The sequence below is a fragment of the Labrus bergylta genome, chromosome 15 (assembly GCF_963930695.1).
Source record: "Labrus bergylta chromosome 15, fLabBer1.1, whole genome shotgun sequence".
Lineage (NCBI taxonomy): Eukaryota > Metazoa > Chordata > Actinopteri > Labriformes > Labridae > Labrus > Labrus bergylta.
In genome coordinates this window covers 37737-62046 of record NC_089209.1, presented here as the reverse complement: position 1 = coordinate 62046, position 24310 = coordinate 37737, and the positions used below count along the sequence as shown (strand labels likewise).

At 44.4% G+C, this 24310-nt stretch overlaps 1 protein-coding gene across 2 annotated transcripts; it reads left to right on the top strand.

Annotated features, from left to right (window-relative positions):
• Positions 1-989: 989 nt before the first annotated feature.
• On the top strand, positions 990-18287 carry taf1b (TATA box binding protein (Tbp)-associated factor, RNA polymerase I, B). Of its 2 annotated transcripts, none has more exons than XM_029281830.2 (15): positions 990-1493; positions 3057-3155; positions 4863-4950; positions 5055-5152; positions 5227-5319; positions 7726-7828; positions 8057-8225; positions 9384-9483; positions 9569-9716; positions 9800-9974; positions 10798-10835; positions 11485-11572; positions 11828-11898; positions 12031-12259; positions 15742-18287. In XM_029281830.2, exons 1-15 carry the CDS (start codon positions 1476-1478, stop codon positions 15980-15982), a joined length of 1758 nt encoding a protein of 585 aa, XP_029137663.1. In that variant the 5' UTR covers positions 990-1475; the 3' UTR covers positions 15983-18287. The 2 variants fall into 2 exon arrangements, with proteins under 2 accessions (XP_029137663.1, XP_065819976.1); XM_065963904.1 differs by lacking the exon at positions 990-1493 and adding an exon at positions 2522-2941.
• Positions 18288-24310: the final 6023 nt, after the last annotated feature.

Genomic DNA, 24310 nt, shown 5'->3' with positions numbered 1-24310 from the left:
CTTAACGCAAACTACAGAGATCAGTATAGTTACAAAACACATTAAAAAAAGAATAATGAATTAAATTAATAAATTAATTAAACAGTTTAAATTCCATGAACCTGAAAAAACTAAATAATTTCATATTATAATAAAACAGTCAATAATTAAATTAAACTAAAAACAGTATAAAAATATACACAAATTTATCATTAAGAAACTTTCATTGATTAAATATTTTATTATTTTAGTTTGTCTCCCTTTCACGTTTTTGTTTTGAATTAAATATAATTTATTAATCTAATTTATTTATTATTATAGTTGAGAATATGAAGAGTAATTATAAAATTTAAATTAAAAGAAAATGATTTATTTTGAAAATCCGTCTCCGCATCTCGCTCTTATTATCGCGAAACTTACAGAAAAACAAAAAAATGTTCTTTTAACTTTTAAAAAGAAAGTGAGGAAGACGCGAGGCGTTCAGGTTACATGAGAGAAAAACGGACATCTGGCAACTCTATTTATATAATCTGAGATCATCCAGATCCGCTGTACTGACACACACACACACACACACACACACACACACAGAGACACACACACACACACAGAGACACACACACACACACACACACACACACACACACACACAGACACACACACACACACACACACACACACACACACAGAGAGACACACACACACACACACACACACACACACACACACACACACACACACACACACACACACACACACACACACAGAGACACACACACACCCACACACACACACACACACACACACACACACACACACAGAGACACACACACACACACACACACACACACACAGAGACACACACACACACACACACACACACACACAGAGACACACACACACACACACACACACACAGTCGCGGCCTGTGGCGGCAGTAGAGCGCAGCAGAACATTCTACGGAACTGATCGAAGAAGAAACAAAACAAACCCGAAGCCTCCACGTGCGGAAGAAGAGCAGCTGATTTTTCCCGGTTTAACTCTTACACGCTGCGGGGTTTACACCGGACAGATTAACGGGCTGTTTCCCGGTTTAACTCTTACACGCTGCGGGGTTTACACCGGACAGATTAACGGGCTGTTTCCCGGTTTAACTCTTACACGCTGCGGGGTTTACACCGGACAGATTAACGGGCTGTTTCCCGGTTTAACTCTTACACGCTGCGGGGTTTACACCGGACAGATTAACGGGCTGTTTCCCGGTTTAACTCTTACACGCTGCGGGGTTTACACCGGACAGATTAACGGGCTGTTTCCCGGTTTAACTCTTACACACTGCGGGGTTTACACCGGACAGATTAACGGGCTGTTTCCCGGTTTAACTCTTACACACTGCGGGGTTTACACCGGACAGATTAACGGGCTGTTTCCCGGTTTAACTCTTACACGCTGCGGGGTTTACACCGGACAGATTAACGGGCTGTTTCCCGGTAAAGATGGACGAAGAAGTGACGGTAAATATCTCACGGTGTTAGCGCTGACGTCATCTCTCTCGTAACATAAACATGTGATTTACTAGTTTTAATGATTTTAACCCTTTACGGCCTGTTTCTCTCTCCTGGGTTAGAGGGTCAGGGGTCACAGGTCACGGGTTATATTTAAATGAAGAGGTAATTAAAGAATCAAATAAAGAGGTAATTAAAGAATCAAATAAAGAGATAATTAAATAATCAAATAGATAATTAAAGAATCAAATAGATAATTAAAGAATCAAATAAAGAGGTAATTAAAGAATCAAATAAAGAGGTAATTAAAGAATCAAATAAAGAGATAATTAAATAATCAAATAGATAATTAAAGAATCAAATAGATAATTAAAGAATCAAATAAAGAGGTAATTAAAGAATCAAATAAAGAGGTAATTAAAGAATCAAATAAAGAGATAATTAAAGAATCAAATAAAGAGATAATTAAATAATCAAATAAAGAGATAATTAAAGAATCAAATAGATAATTAAAGAATCAAATAGATAATTAAAGAATCAAATAGATAATTAAAGAATCAAATAAAGAGGTAATTAAAGAATCAAATAGATAATTAAAGAATCAAATAGATAATTAAAGAATCAAATAAAGAGGTAATTAAAGAATCAAATAGATAATTAAAGAATCAAATAAAGAGATGATTAAAGAATCAAATAAAGAGGTAATTAAAGAATCAAATAGATAATTAAAGAATCAAATAAAGAGATGATTAAAGAATCAAATAAAGAGATAATTAAAGAATCAAATAAAGAGGTAATTAAAGAATCAAATAAAGAGATAATTAAAGAATCAAATAAAGAGGTAATTAAAGAATCAAATAGATAATTAAAGAATCAAATAAAGAGATAATTAAAGAATCAAATAAAGAGGTAATTAAAGAATCAAATAGATAATTAAAGAATCAAATAAAGAGATAATTAAAGAATCAAATAAAGAGATAATTAAAGAATCAAATAAAGAGATAATTAAAGAATCAAATAGATAATTAAAGAATCAAATAAAGAGATACTTAAAGAATCAAATAAAGAGATAATTAAAGAATCAAATAGATAATTAAAGAATCAAATAAAGAGATAATTAAAGAATCAAATAAAGAGATAATTAAAGAATCAAAGAGATAATTAAAGAATCAGATAAAGAGGTAATTAAAGAATCAAATAAAGAGGTAATTAAAGAATCAGATAAAGAGGTAATTAAAGAATCAGATAAAGAGGTAATTAATTAGAGAATCGTTCAGCAGGACACCGTAAAGGAAATACGAGAGTTTAAGAAAAAGCCAAAAATAATTAAAGAGTGAGTTTAATAGAAATAAAATAAACAAACTGAGGTTAGCAGGTTTAAAATCCTGTTTCATAAAGGTCAAAGGTCACTGCCCTGAAGAAGATTGGTTCAATCTGCTCCGAGAACGTTCAGAGAGGTTTATTTAATATTTCTATATTTCATAGCTACAATAAGCTTTAATCATCTCGTCCTCTTGTTGAGAGTTTTCCAGATGTTTATCAAGCCAGCTGTATCTCTGTGTGTTCCTGCAGGCCTGGTACACGGAGCCCTGCGCCCAGTGCTCAGCGGTGGCTTGGGGCGTATCGGATGAGGGTCGTTTCTACTGCAGGTCCTGCCACAACGTCATCGAGGTAAACAACAACAGCTGATTCGAACAGGTTCATGCCTTCGCTACACAGCGGGGGGTCTCGTGGTCATCTGTCTTCACGAACCCTGGCAAAGGAGATCACGCTGAACGGTCCTGTGAAGCTGGTTATTCATTAATATGAACTGTTACCATTACGCTCTTATTATGGTCTGTTGGACTCCCTCACATGATGACCTCTAACCCTAACCCCCCCTCTGTGGGACTTAATGATGTGGACACAATGTGGGGGGGTTCTGACCTCCGGGTAACTGAAACATACCAACGTGCTGTAAACAGGAAATAGTTTTAACTCTTTCTATCTCTGGGTTACCTGTTAGTCAGTTTGAGTAAAACCTAAGAAACCTGCCAGAGGGCGTCTGTGGCCTAGTGGTTTGTTTCTACGGAGGCTGTGGTCCTTGTATCTGTTTAGGGAGAAATTAAACTCATCCCTTAGGTTGTCCCCCAGCTGCATTACCTTCTCCTGTCAGCAGGTGGCAGTGTTGTCTGACACTGTGGGATGAGCAGCAGAGCTGAGTATGTGGGTTGCGCCTATGAACAACTTGCCAAATCTTCTCTGCATATGCCGTCTCTGGTCTCATTGGGCTGCCAGGAGGCCTGTCATGACTTCACCATCAGGCCTGTTTGTTCTACTGTCGGCAACACGTGCACTGGAACCTGAACATGTGGAGGAACGTTATGTTCTGCTGAGTCCAGATTCTGGCAGTTGGATCATAAGGTCACAGTGTGGAGGTGACGCTGAGAACGCTCTGCTGATTGCTGCACCAATAGGGTAACAGCTTTTGGTGGTGTGGGGCGGGTTCTCCCTCACTGGAAAAAGGAGACTCGTCATCATCAGAGTCAATCTCAATGCAGACAGATATCGAGATGAGGTTCTGCAACCAGTGGCAGTCCCCTATCTCCACAGTCTGAGACAGAACTCTATCCTCCAAGATGACCCCACAGACCGGGGTTTATCAGAGACTACCTTCGGGAATCTGGGAGTGGAGAGGATGGGATGTCCCGCCTGCAGTCCTGACCTCTACCCCTTTGAACACTTTGTGGGGTCAGCTTGGGCGTGATGTTCATGCCAGAGTGACCAACACAACCACATTGGCTGACGTGATTAATGCTGGATGAAAAATTAGATGCCATCCCACAGCAGTGTGTGACCAGCAGGAGGAGGAGGGGCCAGGCTGGTGACCAGCAGGAGGAGGAGGGGCCAGGCTGGTGACCAGCAGGAGGAGGAGGAGCCAGGCTGGTGACCAGCAGGAGGAGGAGGAGCCAGGCTGGTGACCAGCAGGAGGAGGAGGGGCCAGGCTGGTGACCAGCAGGAGGAGGAGGGGCCAGGCTGGTGACCAGCAGGAGGAGGAGGGGCCAGGCTGGTGACCAGCAGGAGGAGGAGGAGCCAGGCTGCTGCTGCTGTGTATGGTTCTTCTACACGCTACTGAGGCTCCTGTTTGTTAAATGAAGAAACTGATGAATTGCCAATCTGTCTTGTTTCTTCAGACTTCATCCAATCCACTAAACTACAACAAACAAGAGTGAACAGCAGAATAAGCTGTTTGGCAGAGAAGTTTTTCACATACTCAGCTCTGCTGCTCATCCCACAAATGTGGCACCATTTAAAAGGGAACTAAAACGGCTTTCCAACGGTATAAGATTTATAAATATAAATGTATTATATCCTGTGACCGTTTCCTTTGGTCTTCAGAGAACCAGAGAGGTGGTGGACCCTACCGTCACCCCCGGATCCTCCAGGATCTCCACCATCGGCAGAGGGAGCAGAACCAAGAGGAGCGGTCCGTTTTTCACTCCTCACTGTTTTCATTTATTTTGAAATTTCAAACATGCCAATCAAAGTGTGTGTGTGTGTGTGTGTGTGTGTGTGTGTGTGTGTGTGTAGAGCGCGGGCGGTTGTGGATGGTCTGTGAAGGTTTTCAGTTCATCTTGAAGAATCAAGCCGACGCTCTGCTGAGACTCGGAGTCCAAACACAATTCAAGGTCTGACTTTATTCTGCTGACGAAAAAACCCTGAGTCATCAGTACTGAGTGTAACCTGTGTGTGTGTGTGTCAGGACCAGGTGCTGTGTGAGCTGTGGAGACTCTACCTGCAGAAGAGTGATCAGGCCTTCACACACACACCAGTGTGGAGCTCCCAGTTTAAACTGGTCAGTTCTCCAAAGATTGTTTTACGTCATATTATTACTTTTTAAATGTTTTCAACTCTTTTATGTTCTTGTTATATAAATGTCATGTGATGCCAATGGTGATGGTCATTGTGTTGGTTGTGATGGTGTTGGTGGTGGTGGTGGTGGTGGTGGTGGTTGTGATGGTGTTGGTGGTGGTTGTGATGTGGTGGTTGTGGTGTTGGTGGTTGTGATGGTGGTAGTGGTGATGGTGGTGGTGGTGGTGGTTGTGATGGTGGTGTTGGTGGTGGTTGTGATGGTTGTGATGGTGATAGTGGTGGTGGTGGTTGTGATGGTGTTGGTGGTTGTGGTGGTGTTGGTGGTTGTGGTGGTTGTGATGGTGATAGTGGTGGTGGTGGTTGTGATGGTGGTTGTGATGGTGGTGTTGGTGTTGTTGGTGGTTGTGATGGTTGTGGTGGTGGTGGTGTTGGTGGTGGTTGTGGTAGTGGTTGTGATGGTGGTGTTGGTGGTGGTTGTGATGGTGGTGTTGATGGTGGTGTTGGTGGTTGTGATGGTGGTGTTGATGGTGTTGTTGGTGGTTGTGATGGTTGTGGTGGTGGTGTTGGTGGTTGTGGTGGTTGTGATGGTGATAGTGGTGGTGGTGGTTGTGATGGTGGTGTTGGTGTTGTTGGTGGTTGTGATGGTTGTGGTGGTGGTGGTGTTGGTGGTGGTGGTGGTGGTAGTGGTTGTGATGGTGGTGTTGGTGGTGGTTGTGATGGTGGTGTTGGTGTTGTTGGTGGTTGTGATGGTGGTGTTGGTGGTGGTGGTTGTGGTAGTGGTTGTGATGGTGGTGTTGGTGGTGGTTGTGATGTGGTGGTTGTGGTGTTGGTGGTTGTGATGGTGGTAGTGGTGATGGTGGTGGTGGTGGTGGTTGTGATGGTGGTGTTGGTGGTGGTTGTGATGGTGATAGTGGTGGTGGTGGTTGTGATGGTGTTGGTGGTTGTGGTGGTGTTGGTGGTTGTGGTGGTTGTGATGGTGATAGTGGTGGTGGTGGTTGTGATGGTGGTTGTGATGGTGGTGTTGGTGTTGTTGGTGGTTGTGATGGTTGTGGTGGTGGTGGTGTTGGTGGTGGTTGTGGTAGTGGTTGTGATGGTGGTGTTGGTGGTGGTTGTGATGGTGGTGTTGATGGTGGTGTTGGTGGTTGTGATGGTGGTGTTGATGGTGTTGTTGGTGGTTGTGATGGTTGTGGTGGTGGTGTTGGTGGTTGTGGTGGTTGTGATGGTGATAGTGGTGGTGGTGGTTGTGATGGTGGTGTTGGTGTTGTTGGTGGTTGTGATGGTTGTGGTGGTGGTGGTGTTGGTGGTGGTGGTGGTGGTAGTGGTTGTGATGGTGGTGTTGGTGGTGGTTGTGATGGTGGTGTTGGTGTTGTTGGTGGTTGTGATGGTGGTGTTGGTGGTTGTGGTAGTGGTTGTGATGGTGGTGTTGGTGGTGGTTGTGATGGTGGTGTTGTTGATGTTGGTGGTGGTTGTGATGGTGGTGGTTGTGGTGGTGTTGGTGGTTGTGGTGGTGGTGGTTGTGATGGTGGTGTTGTTGGTGGTGGTGGTGGTTGTGATGGTGGTGGTTGTGATGTTGGTGTTGTTGGTGGTTGTGGTGGTTGTGATGGTGGTGGTTGTGATGGTGTTGTTGGTGGTGGTGGTTGTGGTGGTGTTGGTGGTGGTGGTTGTGATGGTGGTGTTGGTGGTGGTTGTGATGGTGGTGTTGTTGGTGGTTGTGGTGGTGGTGGTTGTGATGGTGATAGTGGTGGTGGTGGTTGTGATGGTGGTTGTGGTGTTGGTGTTGTTGGTGGTTGTGGTGGTGGTGGTGTTGTTGTGGTGGTAGTGGTTGTGATGGTGGTGTTGTTGATGTTGGTGGTGGTTGTGATGGTGGTTGTGATGGTGGTTGTGATGGTGGTGTGGTTGTGTTGGTGGTTGTGATGGTGGTGATGGTGGTTATGATGGTGGTGTTGGTGTTGTTGGTGGTTGTGATGGTGGTTGTGATGGTGGTGTTGGTGTTGTTGGTGGTTGTGATGGTGGTTGTGATGGTGGTGTTGGTGTTGTTGGTGGTTGTGATGGTGGTTGTGATGGTGGTGTTGGTGTTGTTGGTGGTTGTGATGGTGGTTGTGATGGTGGTGTTGGTGTTGTTGGTGGTTGTGATGGTGGTTGTGATGGTGGTGTTGGTGTTGTTGGTGGTTGTGATGGTGGTGGTGGTGGTGGTGGTGGTGGTGTTGTTGGTGGTTGTGATGGTGGTGTTGTTGTTGGTTGTGATGGTTGTTGTGATGGTGTTGTTGGTGGTTGTGGTGGTGATTTAATCAACAATACAATCACCAAAAGAGCGAGTTTTAACGCTTTATTTGAAGATATTTTAAAGGATTCAGATTTTAAATATTGCTGAACTCTCTTCTGCTGTCAGAAACGCCCGGGCTCGGACTCAGAAAGTGGCGCCGCGTCAACCTACATGACGAGTGAAACGGACGGAGAGATGAACCTGCCCAGCACCGCCGGATCAAACGCAGGTACAATCAAACAACGTTGATGGTAGATCAACGTGGTTGATCTACCATCAACCAATAATCCTGTGAAAATAAAGCTAGTCATTTCCAAAAGACAAATAAATCAATTACCAGTTTAGGTATCCTAAACCAGCATTGAGTACCGTATCCCGCACAAGTACTCATGTTTATAATGACATAAAACTAAAGTTTGATTAACAGAGTTTGTTATTTTTTCCCTCACTTGCTCAGAGAGCTACAGTGATTGGTCGGTGTTTTCGGGCTCGGTGGACGCCACCTCCTACCTGTCGACGCAGCTGAAGCGAGGCTGCGGTCTGATGAGCATGAAGAAGACTCTGGCCCTTATCCACATCGCCCTCACCTGGAGCCGCGAGCCGCTAACGCTCAGCGACCTGCTCAGGTAACTAAACACACACACACACACACACACACACACACACACACACACACACACACACACACACACACACACATCTGCTCAGGTAACTAAACACACACACACCTGCTCAGGTAACTAAACACAAACACACACACACACTTGCTCAGGTAACTGAACACACCTGCTCAGGTAACTAAACACACACACACCTGCTCAGGTAACTAAACTCACACACACACACACCTGCTCAGGTAACTAAACACACACACACCTGCTCAGGTAACTAAACACACACACACCTGCTAAGGTAACTAAACACACACACCTGCTCAGGTAAATAAACACACACACACACCTGCTCAGGTAACTGAACACACACACTTCTGCTCAGGTAACTGAACACACACACACCTGCTCAGGTAACTGAACACACACACACCTGCTTAGGTAACTAAACACACACACACACACACCTGCTCAGGTAACTAAACACACACACACACACACACCTGCTCAGGTAACTAAACACAAACACACACACACACACACACACACACACACACCTGCTCAGGTAACTAAACACAAACACACACACACACCTGCTCAGGGAACTGATCACACACACACTTGCTCAGGTAACTAACACACACACACACACACACACACACACACACACACACACACACACTTGCTCAGGTAACTGAACACACACACACACACACACCTGCTCAGGTAACTAAATACACACACCTGCTCAGGTAACTGAACACACACACACACCTGCTCAGGTAACTGAACACACACACACACCTGCTCAGGTAACTGAACACACACACACACCTGCTCAGGTAACTGAACACACACACACACCTGCTCAGGTAACTAAACACACACACACACCTGCTCAGGTAACTGAACACACACACACACACCTGCTCAGGTAACTAAACACACACACACACCTGCTCAGGTAACTAAACACACACACACACCTGCTCGGGTAACTAAACACACACACACACCTGCTCAGGTAACTAAACACACCTGCTCGGGTAACTAAACACACACACACACCTGCTCAGGTAACTAAACACACCTGCTCGGGTTAGGGTTACCTCTCCATTTTGGTCCTGCAAAGTGTTGGAAGGTTCTGGAACCGTTGGCTGTGTTTGGTTTCAGGTTGGTGAAGGAAGGTCACGTCCCATACGTCAACGCTCACGAGGAACTTCCTGAAGAGATGAAGCTGGAAGGCAAAGACTCGCTGATCTTCAGAGTGGAGGTCAGATAGAAGTCACATCTTGATTCTCTGTTCAGGTCTCTTGTCTGATAACGTTTGTTTGACATACATTTGTTTTCCTCTTCAGAGCGTCCCGTCTCACCGGGCAGTGCATCAGGAAGCTCTTAAGCTCATTCTGTTGCTCAAACTTCCTGCTTTTCCTCCAATCAGCCGTCAGAGTCTGCTACACCCCGCCCTGCTCAGCCTGCGCTACCTGACAGACGCTAATCTGCCCGGTAACAGCACTCATGAATGTTAGACGTTGTGAGCTGACTCTTTGACGTTTGGATGATATTGATTATTATTTATCTCCTCTCAGATGATCTTCACCCATGGCTCTGCAGGCTGATGGAGCATGCTGACATGGCAGATCAAACACTCCACACTTTGGACCCTTCATCTCACTCCGTCCTGCCACGGTACGACGTGCAGACCGCGGCCTTGGTCATCGTCACCATGAAGCTGGTCTTTGGCCTGGACGACCACACGGAGTGGTAAATCTGATCTGATCCTCCAATCAAAATTGAGTCGACCAATGATTACGAGGATTTCAACTTGATTTGTCCCTGGAGGGCGATTGGTTTTGCACACAGTAAAAAGACAAAGGACAAAAGTACACAGAGTGAAAATATAAGAGGCACTCACTGTTAGTATACATCAGGGATAAGAATCAAAAGTGCGTCTTACAACACAGTCGGATACAAATCATACAAAAACACAATAAGATCAGCCTTCATAACCGACCTTAACTAAGGAGGGAAATGGCACTGTATTTGTAGCTGTTGGATTTAAGAGGGAAATCTAAAACCCGATGGGAGTAACTGAAACTCAGTGAAGGGGGTGAACACTGACTGACGTCATGGTTTTTGCCTTTTGCTGAACATGTTGTTGTAGAGGTCAGTGAGACTGCTTTATTGGGCACCTATGATTACACTGAGGTTTCCATGCCAGCAGATAATCAAGACGGTGGCTGCCCAGCCATTGGCCATTCAACCAGGCAGGAAGGCCCGCCCCCTTGTTAGCTTGACAGCCACCATGCCATACAACCTATCAGGGACAGTGTTGCCGTAACAATACAACCTCACAGGTATTACATTAACCACACAAAAAGAAACATAACAGCTGACGACATCAGTAAGTTCATCAATGTTGGAACACGACATGATTTAATTACATTCTGGGAACATTTCTGATTGGACGTTTGTCAGAGACGAATCAGAAAGGACATCGTGTTTTTCAGACTGTTTCAATTAAGTTTTTAACAACATGGGTTAGGGTTAGCAAAGTTTGTGAAGGTGTTTTATTTGTGTATTTCAGGGATTTATCAAACGAGGCGGGCGATCAAGACGACTCAGGTGAGCTGGTGAATGAATATTAAACCTGTTATTATCTCTTTAATGGAAGAATATGCTACTTTTTGATCCAGCAGATGTCGCCCTTGAGTTCCAGCATGAAACCAAAACAACTCACGCTGCATTGTTGTGTTAGCATGCTAATGCTAGCGATCTTTATTATGCTGGTATCTTCACACTGCATGTAAATTTACCTGAAATGAGCGTGATCTAGAAACACAGTTAAGCAGTGAGTACAGTATGTTATTCTTCTTTTCTCTAGTCCCTCAATTAAACAACTTTTATACACGAGGGGAGGAGTCAGCCGGCCGTCCCGACGATGTAAACAAAGTGAAGATAGGACTCTGAAAACTCTGAAAACATCACAGACAGTGGGACTCGGGTGTTACACCCATTGTAGACAGTCATGACTCACAGAGTTATTTTCAGAGGATAGACTTGATTTCTACATTTAAATGTGAAATGTTGCACATTCAGCCTTTAAGACATAACTTTCAATTCACATTTGATCATTGTTTAAAAACAAGCTCTTATTTGAAAATCCTCTGAAGAAAAAGAAAAATGACAGAAGTTGAAGAATACTCTCGTTCTGAGGATGGGTCTATCCGTCCGTGTTTCTTAACGGTTAAATAGCGTTTGATTTGTTTGACAGGAAGCGTGTTCAGCCTGAGGAGGTGGTTCAGACTTCTGCAGGCCGCTCTGATCCGAGCTCAGGACAGGAGAGACCGAGACCTCGCCAGGTGAGACACCGACTGTAGATACTAAAGTATGAACAGCACGAGTCCTACACTCCTGTCGGGTTAAGGGATGACTTCCTCTCCTGCACCCCTGTCTTTTAAAGATGTTGTTTTAAAATCAGCATGTCATTCCCCACTCTCTCTCTCCCTTATTTCCAACTCTATCCACTGTCCTATCGCTCCAATAAAGGCACAGAAACTTAAAAATAACTCCATCACTTATATTTACAGGCTTTTATTTTCTGTGTCTCTTGACAGGAAACAGTGGAGGTCAAAGAAACCTCTCCACATGAACAGGAAGGAGAAATACGTCATGACCAAAAAGAGACGTAAGAATCTGAGTTAGAGAAGAAGTCTGTGAATGACACGTCAACATGTGTTGATGATACCTTGTATTGTTTCACGTAACAAACTTGTGACGCTGTTGAAAATGGGCTCAGAGTTTGTGTTTGTGTGTGCAGGGATAGCCGAACAGCTGCAGCTCTGTTTCGAGAAGCTCTCCTCTCGCCCAACAGCTGCAGAGCCAGGCAGTCCGTCCAGCTTCAGGTTCTATTGGGGGGGCGAAGACGGAGCTGATGGTCCCAGCATGCACCACATGAAACTGGGTGGAGCTGTAACCATGAAGAATGACGTGCTGACCCCATCTAACCCGACATACTGGCATCCAGCACTGAAACCCTGCATCAGCAGGTAGGTCGGCTGTGAAGGGACGAGGGAAAAAAAACTACATAAGGGACCCTAACGTTTACAAAGTTTAGGTTTTACATGTTTAAAAGTTCAGATGTGTCACATTACCTGCTAACAGATGTTACAGTCTGTTTACCTGTTGCAGACGTTACAGTCTGTTTACCTGCAGACGTTACAGTCTGTTTACCTGCAGACATTACAGTCTGTTTACCTGTTGCAGACGTTACAGTCTGTTTACCTGTTGCAGACGTTACAGTCTGTTTACCTGCTGCAGACGTTACAGTCTGTTTAGCTGCAGACGTTACAGTCTGTTTACCTGCTGCAGACGTTACAGTCTGTTTACCTGCTGCAGACATTACAGTCTGTTTACCTGCAGACATTACAGTCTGTTTACCTGTTGCAGACATTACAGTCTGTTTACCTGCTGCAGACGTTACAGTCTGTTTACCTGCAGACATTACAGTCTGTTTACCTGTTGCAGACATTACAGTCTGTTTACCTGCTGCAGACGTTACAGTCTGTTTACCTGCAGATGTTACAGTCTGTTTACTCGCTGCAGACGTTACAGTCTGTTTACCTGCAGACGTTACAGTCTGTTTACCTGCAGACGTTACAGTCTGTTTACCTGCAGACGTTACAGTCTGTTTACCTGCTGCAGACGTTACAGCCTGTTTACCCGCTGCAGACGTTACAGTCTGTTTACCTGCTGCAGACATTACAGTCTGTTTACCTGCAGACATTACAGTCTGTTTACCTGCAGACGTTACAGTCTGTTTACCTGCAGACGTTACAGTCTGTTTACCTGCAGACGTTACAGTCTGTTTACTCGCTGCAGACGTTACAGTCTGTTTACCTGCAGACGTTACAGTCTGTTTACCCGCTGCAGACGTTACAGCCTGTTTACCCGCTGCAGACGTTACAGTCTGTTTACCTGCTGCAGACATTACAGTCTGTTTACCTGCAGACGTTACAGTCTGTTTACCTGCAGACGTTACAGTCTGTTTACCTGCAGACGTTACAGTCTGTTTACCCGCTGCAGACATTACAGTCTGTTTACCTGCTGCAGACATTACAGTCTGTTTACCTGCTGCAGACATTACAGTCTGTTTACCCGCTGCAGACGTTACAGTCTGTTTACCTGCAGACGTTACAGTCTGTTTACCCGCTGCAGACGTTACAGTCTGTTTACCTGCAGGCGTTACAGTCTGTTTACCCGCTGCAGACGTTACAGTCTGTTTACCTGCAGACGTTACAGTCTGTTTACCCGCTGCAGACGTTACAGTCTGTTTACCTGCTGCAGACATTACAGTCTGTTTACCCGCTGCAGACATTACAGTCTGTTTACCTGCAGACGTTACAGTCTGTTTACCTGCAGACGTTACAGTCTGTTTACCTGCAGGCGTTACAGTCTGTTTACCCGCTGCAGACGTTACAGTCTGTTTACCCGCTGCAGACGTTACAGTCTGTTTACCCGCTGCAGACGTTACAGTCTGTTTACCCGCTGCAGACATTACAGTCTGTTTACCTGCTGCAGACGTTACAGTCTGTTTACCTGCTGCAGACATTACAGTCTGTTTACCTGCAGACGTTACAGTCTGTTTACCTGCAGACGTTACAGTCTGTTTACCTGCAGGCGTTACAGTCTGTTTACCCGCTGCAGACATTACAGTCTGTTTACCTGCTGCAGACGTTACAGTCTGTTTACCTGCTGCAGACGTTACAGTCTGTTTACCTGCAGACGTTACAGTCTGTTTACCTGCAGGCGTTACAGTCTGTTTACCCGCTGCAGACGTTACAGTCTGTTTACCCGCTGCAGACGTTACAGTCTGTTTACCTGCAGACGTTACAGTCTGTTTACCTGCAGACGTTACAGTCTGTTTACCTGCAGACATTACAGTCTGTTTACCTGCAGACGTTACAGTCTGTTTTCTCGCTGCAGGCATTACAGTCTGTTTACCTGCAGACGTTACAGTCTGTTTTCTCGCTGCAGGCATTACAGTCTGTTTACCTGCAGACGTTACAGTCTGTTTTCTCGCTGCAGGCGTTACAGTCTGTTTACCTGCAGACGTTACAGTCTGTTTTCTCGCTGCAGGCGTTACAGTCTGTTTACCTGCAGACGTTACAGTCTGTTTTCTCGCTGCAGGCGTTACAGTCTGTTTACCTGCAGACGTTACAGTCTGTTTTCTCGCTGCAGGCGTTACAGTCTGTTTACCTGCAGACGTTACAGTCTGTTTACCTGCTGCAGACGTTACAGTCTGTTTACCTGCAGACATTACAGTCTGTTTACCTGCAGACGTTACAGTCTGTTTTCTCGCTGCAGGCGTTACAGTCTGTTTACCTGCAGACGTTACAGTCTGTTTTCTCGCTGCAGACGTTACAGTCTGTTTACCTGCAGACGTTACAGTCTGTTTTCTCGCTGCAGGCGTTACAGTCTGTTTACCTGCAGACGTTACAGTCTGTTTTCTCGCTGCAGGCGTTACAGTCTGTTTACCTGCAGACGTTACAGTCTGTTTTCTCGCTGCAGGCGTTACAGTCTGTTTACCTGCAGACGTTACAGTCTGTTTACTCGCTGCAGGCGTTACAGTCTGTTTACCTGCTGCAGACGTTACAGTCTGTTTACCCGCTGCAGGCGTTACAGTCTGTTTACCCGCTGCAGGCTTTACAGTCTGTTTACCTGCTGCAGACATTACAGTCTGTTTACCTGCAGACGTTACAGTCTGTTTACCCGCTGCAGACGTTACAGTCTGTTTACCTGCAGACGTTACAGTCTGTTTACCCGCTGCAGACATTACAGTCTGTTTACCCGCTGCAGACATTACAGTCTGTTTACCCGCTGCAGACATTACAGTCTGTTTACCTGCTGCAGACGTTACAGTCTGTTTACCTGCAGACGTTACAGTCTGTTTACCTGCTGCAGACATTACAGTCTGTTTACCCGCTGCAGACGTTACAGTCTGTTTACCCGCTGCAGACGTTACAGTCTGTTTACCCGCTGCAGACATTACAGTCTGTTTACCTGCTGCAGACATTACAGTCTGTTTACCTGCAGACGTTACAGTCTGTTTACCTGCTGCAGACATTACAGTCTGTTTACCTGCAGACGTTACAGTCTGTTTACCCGCTGCAGACATTACAGTCTGTTTACCTGCTGCAGACATTACAGTCTGTTTACCCGCTGCAGACGTTACAGTCTGTTTACCCGCTGCAGACGTTACAGTCTGTTTACCCGCTGCAGACGTTACAGTCTGTTTACCCGCTGCAGACGTTACAGTCTGTTTACCCGCTGCAGACATTACAGTCTGTTTACCTGCAGACGTTACAGTCTGTTTACCTGCAGACGTTACAGTCTGTTTACCCGCTGCAGACATTACAGTCTGTTTACCCGCTGCAGACATTACAGTCTGTTTACCTGCAGACGTTACAGTCTGTTTACCTGCTGCAGACTTTAAGACCAACAAGAGCCCTTCTTTTCTTCTTCTGTACAGGAATTGTAGGAGTCATTACTCGGAGGTGGAGCCGACGCTGCCGCGGACGTTCATCTGGCTGCTGAAGCTCTTCAGCTTCCTTCTTGACGTGACGCCGGGGTACCTGTACGACGAGGTGCTGAGCGTGGAGAGACGAGTCTTCAGCGACAAATCACCTCTTAGGAGGAAGACCAGGACCAGAGCTCAGACTAGGACCAGAGCTCGGCCCGGGAAACCACAGAGAGCTCGAGAAACGAGATGACAAACCTTAAGTGGAAAACTTTTAGTGTTTTCAGAACATTAAATAAACGTGTTTTCCTATTGTTGCATTGACAGACACTCTGCAATGTTTTCAACGTTGACTGCTTACAATCATCTTAATGCGTACTCACAATTAGGCAAAGTTGTACCGTGCCAAGTGTGAGTGCACGCTTAATGACCTTACATGAATATTTAAGAGAGATTGATGATTGAAACCTCTGATGATCAAAAGTTCATTAAGCTGTTGCTCAGTCAGACCATTTGGTTCTTTGTCTTCAGTTGGTTGAGAGAAGTCGACGTGTTTTAAATATGAAGACCAAAAACTAACAGCCATCACCCCACTTCACTAAAAACTCTGATATATTCAACATTACCTACTCCAATCCAGTTGTTTCCCATTCAGTGAAAATCTGGACCCAGATAAGGAAACACTTTCATTGGAAAAAATGTTCAGTACACACTCCACTGAATAACAATCATACATTCACTCCTTCACTTTTAGATTCTACATTTTAACCAATGGCACCTGAAAGGAATACAATCCATACAAGATCTGTTCACTGATAAGATCTTTAAAATATTTCGTCAGTTACAGGAAAAATTCAGCATGCCCAATAGAAACTTCTTCAAATATTTGCAAATCTGAAGTTTAGTTAAGGAAAGGTTCCCGTCCTTCCCGGCTCAGCCCCGCGAACTCAGTGCTCCTACCCGATCCATTATAAAAAGGGTCTATATCTAAGATTTATAACATTCTGTCACAAATGTACTGTACAGCCACACTTGAACATCTAAAAGAGGCTTGGCAGGAGGACCTTGAAGTGGAAATCTCAGGAAACCAATGGACAAAGGCTCAGGATCGTGTGTACTCTTCATCTGTATGGATTAGGGTTAACCCAGACATGGACTGATACAATTCAAAACTTGACACAGGCTTCATCTATCAAAGTTGAAACTTTCGAAAAGGTTCCCTGCTGTAAACCCGCTCTGTGATCGTTGTGGACAGGTACCAGCCTCACTCGCACATACCATAAAATCCGGTGTATAAGACGCACTTTTAATACCTATTTTTTCGTCTTAAAAGTTGGCTGCATCTTAAACACCGGTGCGACCAATATACCAGTATAAAATACTGAAACATGCGCCGTCATTACAGCGGGTGCAGCAGCCACTATCACTGCGACCTGACGTGATTAAAAACACATCCCCATTCATTGTGTATTGAAAGCTGAGTGCACGCTGTGCTGGGAAAGACGGGGACACAGACCAGGCTGCAGACATACAGTCTTGGGCTGGCTGCTCGACTTTTTCCACATCTTTTCTCCCTAACGAGGTCATAATCATGCATTTACAGAAAACAGTGGTATATTGTTCCGTAAATAAACCTTGTGAAGTTCTCTTTTGATTGAAAGAGTCATATTAAAGTTAAAGAGTGACCAGCAGAGTCGGGCAGAGCGAGCTAGCTTGCAAGCTAGCAGGTCTGTGCCTCTGCCAACTTTCTCTGCAGCAGGCTGAGAGCTTAACTACCGTACTGTAACTAGTAGGAGTGCAAACTCCACAAAGAGAAAACAGAACTAAAAGAACGACACAGCTGCACAGAAACTGCATGTTGTAGACATCGCTGAACACAATATAAATCCTCACCCAGGAAAACAGTTTAAAGTTTTTTTTTCTCTTCAAGAGACCTTAAAAACAGGGTGAGTCTTATATACCGGTGCGTCTTATATTCCGGATTTTACGGTATGTTCTGGACTTGTCCAAGCATCGCCAACTACTGGATCAAGATATTCCAAAGTTTGTCTGAGATCTTCCAGAAACATATCAATCCAGACCCAGTTCTTGCAATGTTTGGGGTTGGGTCAGCTGCTATGGAGCTCTCTTTATCAAACAACCAGAAGAATGTGATATGCTTCGTAACACTGTTAGCAGGAAGAATAATTCTGCTGAACTGGAAACAAAAAAATCCTCCAGTTTGTCAAGCTTTAATGAATGACGTAATGAAGCATTTGCAGTTAGAAAAAATAAAATTTACCCTGAGAGGAAAGATAAATATGTTTTACTCAATACGGCAGCCATTTATAGACTACTATAACAAAAACAACCCTGTGAAAAAATAATAATTTAGTAAAATCCAGAGCACTAGACATCTTCCAAGTTGTATTATTATTACTATTTCAATCTTTTTATCTTATTATTTTGGTATTATATTTGTTTTTACTTGTTTTTTTTATATCTTATATTTTTATTTATTTATTATCATTTAGTTTTTTGTGTTGGTTTGAGGTATGAATAAACATATGTCAGATTTCTTTTTTTTTAATCTGTATTTGAAAAAATAAAAATCCCCAATAAAGAGAAGTTATCAGGCCACATAAAAAAAATATCAGCCATCACAGAAATCTCTCTTCTGTGGGATTTTATCCTCCTGGTTTCTCTTGTGTTCGGCATCTGAACAGACACAATGAAGACAAAGAAACTGCAGAGAGCTGTACTGACAGACTGTGACCAGCAGGGGGCGACACACACAGACACAGGAGCAGCAGGTTCATTCATTAGACTTAGTCTTTCTTTATTGTCATTCAAACTTGTACTTTACAGTGCAGATAAGAACGAAATTTCGTTGCATTTGGCTCGTAGTGCAGGATAAAAAATAAAGAATAAAAAGATACATGCATAATGTTGGTAGACTCATGTAAAACATCGGTGGAGGAAATGTTGACATCCAAATTTGAAACTTTGATATGACTCTAACAAAAACCAGTCATACATGTTTGTTACCACGGCAACATAAACAAAAGTCCAAGACAACTGATACTGTATGATTTATTTTAATGATCAAACAAAGCAGACGAAGTCATGCACGTCGTGTTAACAAACATTAAAGGTTGTCATAAATAAATATTTCTCTTCAGACGGCTTGCAGAGTTCGTTTGATGGATTTGTACGTCTGATGCAACTGATTGCATATATATACTGAAGCTTCAGTAAAATAACAGATTGGATCGGTTTATAACACCTGGTGTCCAAAAAGTATTTGAACATCTGTAATATATGAACATAAATTAAGCCAACTATTATTGGATGTTTGAATGGTTCTAATTAAAGAGGGAAATTTTCACCAATTACGGATAAAGAAAAAAGAAAAAGACTCTTTTTGTCTGCAAACCTTTGTCTGAAATCAGCCACATTAAAACTTCAGAGTACTCAGAAACATCTTTTAACTATCGTAAAGAAAACTAAACAACAAACCTGACGATGTTCCTCAGAGAAACAATGTGAACAACTGCTAGTTACAAGGGTAACTAAGAATGTGAATATATTCAACCACGATTTAACTAAGCATTACTAGTCTTAAATACGAAGATTAAATGTAAATGTGCAAAAACAGAGTCATAAATGGTTATAAATTAAATATGAAAGATTAAATGTAAATGTGCAAAAACAGAGTCATAAATGGTTATAAATTAAATTTGAAAGATTAAATGTAAATGTGCAAAAACAGAGTCATAAATGGTAGTAAATTAAATATTAAATATTAAATGTAAATGTGCAAAAACAGAGTTGTAAATGGACAGTATTGACATAAGTTAAAGTGCATGAGTGTAGACATATTATAAGCAGAAACTATACAATATAACGGCGAGTAGACAGACAAAGGAAGTGAACATGAGTGCAGGGATAGTTTGTAAATTTAACATGTGCAGAATAGATTACAGTATGGAGAGACAGTTATTATAGATATTATCATGATAACAGTTCTCTGCTCGCATGAGGTGAGCTGTTGTACGGAGTTATGGCCTTCGGTAAGAAAGATTTCTTGTATCTGTCCTTGTGACAGTTGTATCAATCTGTTGGAGAAGCTGCTCCGCTGTTTGTCCAGTAGGGTGTGCAGAGGGTGATCAGGATTATCCATAATGGATAACAGTTTGTTAAGAGTCCTCCTCTCTGTCACCACTACAAAAGAGTCCAGCTTGCAGCCTATCACAGAGCAGGCCTTCTTGATGAGTTTGTCCAGTCTCTTAGTGTCACCAGCTCCAATGCTGCTCCCCCAGCAGACCACAGCAGAGAACAGTGCACTGGCCACAACAGACTGATAGAAGATCTCCAACATCTTGCTGCACACGTTGAAGGCTCTCAGCTTCCTCAGAAAGTGGAGTCGGCTCATCCCCTTCTTGTACACAGCCTGAGTGTTGGCCTTCCAGTTCAGTTTGTTGTCTATGTTGACACCCAGGTACTTGTACTCCTCCACCACAGACACGTCCTCTCCCAGGATGCACAGCGGTGGTGGCTCTGTCCTCTTCCTTCTGAAGTCGATCACCATCTCCCTGGTCTTATCCAAGTTCAGAATCAGGTGATTTCTTCCTGTCCACTCCACAAAGTTATCCACCAGCTCTCTGTACTCCCCCTCTTGCCCATCACTTATACACCCCACCACCGCAGAGTCATCAGAAAACTTCTGCAAGTGGCATGACCTGGAGTTGTACTGAAAGTCAGAGGTGTACAAGGTGAAAAGGAAAGGAGACAGCACAGTACCCTGTGGAGCTCATGTACTGCTCTCCACCATTCCAGATTGAACACTGCCAAGTCGGACAAACTGTGGTCTGTCTGTCAGGTAGTCAGTAATCCAGGAGGTGATGGACGAGTCCACACCCATCAACTGCAGCTTCTCTTCCAGCAGTTGTGGCTGGATGGTGTTGAATGCACTGGAGAAATCAAAAAAAGTGATTCTCACAGTGCAGCCGTTTCCCTCCAGATGTGAGTGAGAATGCTGCAGAAGGTAGATGATGGCATCGTCCACTCCCAGGTGTGGCTGGTAGGTAAATTGTAGAGGGTCAAGGGATGGTTTCACCTGAGGCCTGAGGTGGGTCAAGACTAGCCTCTCCAACACTTTCATCACATGAGATGTGAGAGCCACTGGTCCATAATCCGTCCGGGCCTGGAGCCTTGTTAATGTGTAGTTTAGTTTCTCCAGCTGTCTCTTCACCTGGCCAGTTGTTAGAGTCGGGGGGGGGGGGGGGTTGGAGCAATTCACCTCAGAGGGGGAAGTGCATTCCTGTGGTGCGGAACCAGTGTCCAAAAAGTTCACCGTGGGGGAGGGAAAAAATACAAAGGGAGGCTGGAAGGTGTGAAGGACAGGGGTGTTGTTTGAGGCGTTCTCAGGCTAGACGGGATATATAATCCCTCCAGTGAACTCTGGGTCTACCCCAGGGTCTCCTCCAAGTTGGATATGCCCAGAAAACGTCCAAAGGGAGGCGTCCTGGTGAACCCTAATCAGATGTCTGAACCATTCTTTCTACTACTCATTTGATGCGAAGGAGCAGCTACTCTACTCCAAGATCCCCCCCAAACGTCTAAGCTCCTCACCCTAACTCTAAGGTGAGCCCAGACTCCCTCCGTATCTGGGATCTCATGCCCGCATTATTGCCGCCACTGAGTCAATTCGCCTGTCTTTCTCATGATCCATTATTCCCTCATTTGAAAACAAGACCCCAAGGTACTTAGACTCCTTCCCTCGGGGCAAAGACTCACTTCCCACCCAGAGGGAGCAATCCACTGTTTTCCGGCAGAGTACCATGGCCTCGAACTTGGAGGTGCTGACCCCCATCCAGCCGCTTCGCACTCAGCTGCAAAATGCCCCAATCCCTGCTTAAGGTACTAGCATGAGGAAGCAAACAAAACCACGTCATCTGCCAAAAGAAGAGATGAGATTTTGAGGCCCCTAAACTGGAACTCCTCCTCCCAAATCCTGTCCATTCTGTACAAACAGAATTGGTGAAAAGGGGCAACCCTGGCAAAGGCCAGCGCACCAGGAATGTGTCTGACTTGGGTCATAGCAATGGCCCAGGACCCCATATTAGACAATCTTTATTGTCATTGCATGAAATACAATGAAACTCAGTTGGAGCAGTCCTGTTTGTAAGTACACATACACCAGCACACATACACACACACAATCCAAGAACATCTCACCCATACCCACATAGACATTCATACCCGTAAACTTTTGTAAAAATAATGTAATAAATACTCTATAAATTAAGATATATGGAGTTAAAACACAAATGTTATTTCACAGAGTCCTTTATTATAGTCTGGTTGTGAGTTCTATCTGTGTGTGCGTTTGTAGTGTGTCCACAGCTCTTGGGAAGAAGCTGTTCTGCAGCCTGTTTGTGTGTGTGTTGGGGGGTTCTCAGGCTACCTGAGGGGAGGGTGGCGAAGAGGGGTTTAGCGAGATGTGTGTGAGGAGACGGCTTGAGTGGATGTCGTTCAGGTTTGGGAGAGGGGAACCGACAATCCTCTCAGCTGTCCTCACAACCCGCTGTAGATCTTTTTTCTCAGCAGCAGTGCAGCTGGAGTACCATAAAGTGAAACAATAGGTCAGGATACTCTCAATTGTGCAGCGGTAAAAGCTGATCAACAGTTTCTGGGGAAGCCTGTTGCATCTCAGAGTCCTCAGAAGAACAGTCTCTGCTGGGCTCTCTTAATGATGGTCCTGTTCAAGCTCTAGGTCAGGTCCTCAGCAATGTGCACATCCAGGAATTTAAAACTCGAGACACTGTGTCACTGGCTTCGGGTCACTGCGTCTGTACGCGCCACCATCTGAATGAGCTTTTGGTTGATGCTGAGTTTATATTCCCACAGTACCCCCCACATGACCCCTGAGGGACACAGTTGTAAGCCTTCTTAAAGTCCACAAAACATGTAGACTGGATGGGAAAACTTTCATGCCCCCCAAGAAGCCCTACGAGGGCAAAGAGTTGGTCCACTGTCCCAAGGCCAGGATGAAATCTGCATAGTTCCTCCTGTTTCTGAGGTTCAACGATGGGTTGCAGTTTCCTTTCCAGCACTCTACAGTAGACTTTCCCCGGGAGGTTGAAAAGTGTCATACCCGGATAATTGGAGCAAACCCTCTGGTCCCCCTTTTGAAAAATGGGAATAGCCCCCGGTCTGCCACTCCACAGGCACTGTCCCAGAGAGGCATGCCTGCCCAACAATCCCTAGAGCCTTTAGCATCTCTGGGCGAATCTCATCTACACCTAGCACCTTGGCACTGAGGATCTTTCTATCTGCCTCAGTGACCTCTGCCAAGTTTAGTGGTAGGTTTCCTCTGGATCTCCCTTCAGAGGACGTGTTTGTGGGGTTCAGAAGTATTCTGTTCACTTCCCAACAATATCCCCTGTCCAGGTCAGCAGTTGTCCATCCCTGCTGAGCACAGCCCTACACTCGCCCTGCACTTCTCAGCCTGAGCAACTCCAGAAAACGAGAGGGCCCAGCAACTCTCCAGGAGGTGCTGTGCGTTGAAGTGAGCCCATATATATCTAGCTTGTAGAGCTCCAGCTACGGCGCCTTCCTCGCCAGAGAGCTGGCGTTTAACATCCTGAGAATCAATCTGCGATTAGTACACCCAGGACCCCCTGCAGGGCTGCAGGTCCATGTAGTTATTTTGGGCTGAACACGACTGGACCCCATAACCTGGCTACCAGACAACCACTCGCCTTCAAGCTCCCTCCCGGGTCTGACTCCAGGAGGTGCCCCAGTTTCCCTCTTCCGGGCGAGGTGACTTGTTTGTACCTCTTCATATTTAATGTAAATAATTATAATATGCTGTGATACCATCAGAATCAGAATCAGAATCAGAATCGGGTTTTATTGCCAGGTACATTTACACATTCAAGGAATTTGACTTGGTGTATTGGTGCTAAACAATTAACAAGGAAATAAAGCAGAACTAGCAACAACTTAAATAATACAGAATAAGAAGCTATTACAATATATGAAATAGAATTTAAAAATGTAAAATATAAAATATAAAATATAAAATATAAAATATGAAATATAAAATATAAAAATGTACAAAAGGTGTAATGTAGGAGCTGTGCAGTGGACTATGAGGAAACATCTTAGTGTGTATAACTACTCAGAGTGCATTGCAAAGTCCAGTGGGCATTAATGTAACGCATAAAGAACAGTTCAGCATTCACTTTACTTTGATGTTTTACTGACTGTGGGGCTGATGAGAGTCTGGGTTATGTGGGATGAGGGGGAGGTGGGCAGGGGGGCAGGGACATTGTTCATCAGGCTGACAGCAGAGGGCGAGAGGTTTTGGTCTTGATGGACCGCAGCCTCTTACCAGAGGGGAGGGTCTCAAACAGTCCATGTGTGGGTGAGAGGGGTCGACTACAATGTCACCTGCACGCTTCAGGCTCCTGGAGGTGTACAGCTCGTGGAGAGATATTCCATTCATCTATTAAAGAAATCCACTGATTTAGATCAGTTTAGATCAGTTAAATAAACATGAATGTGTATAGAGTTATGATTATGTTTCTTACTA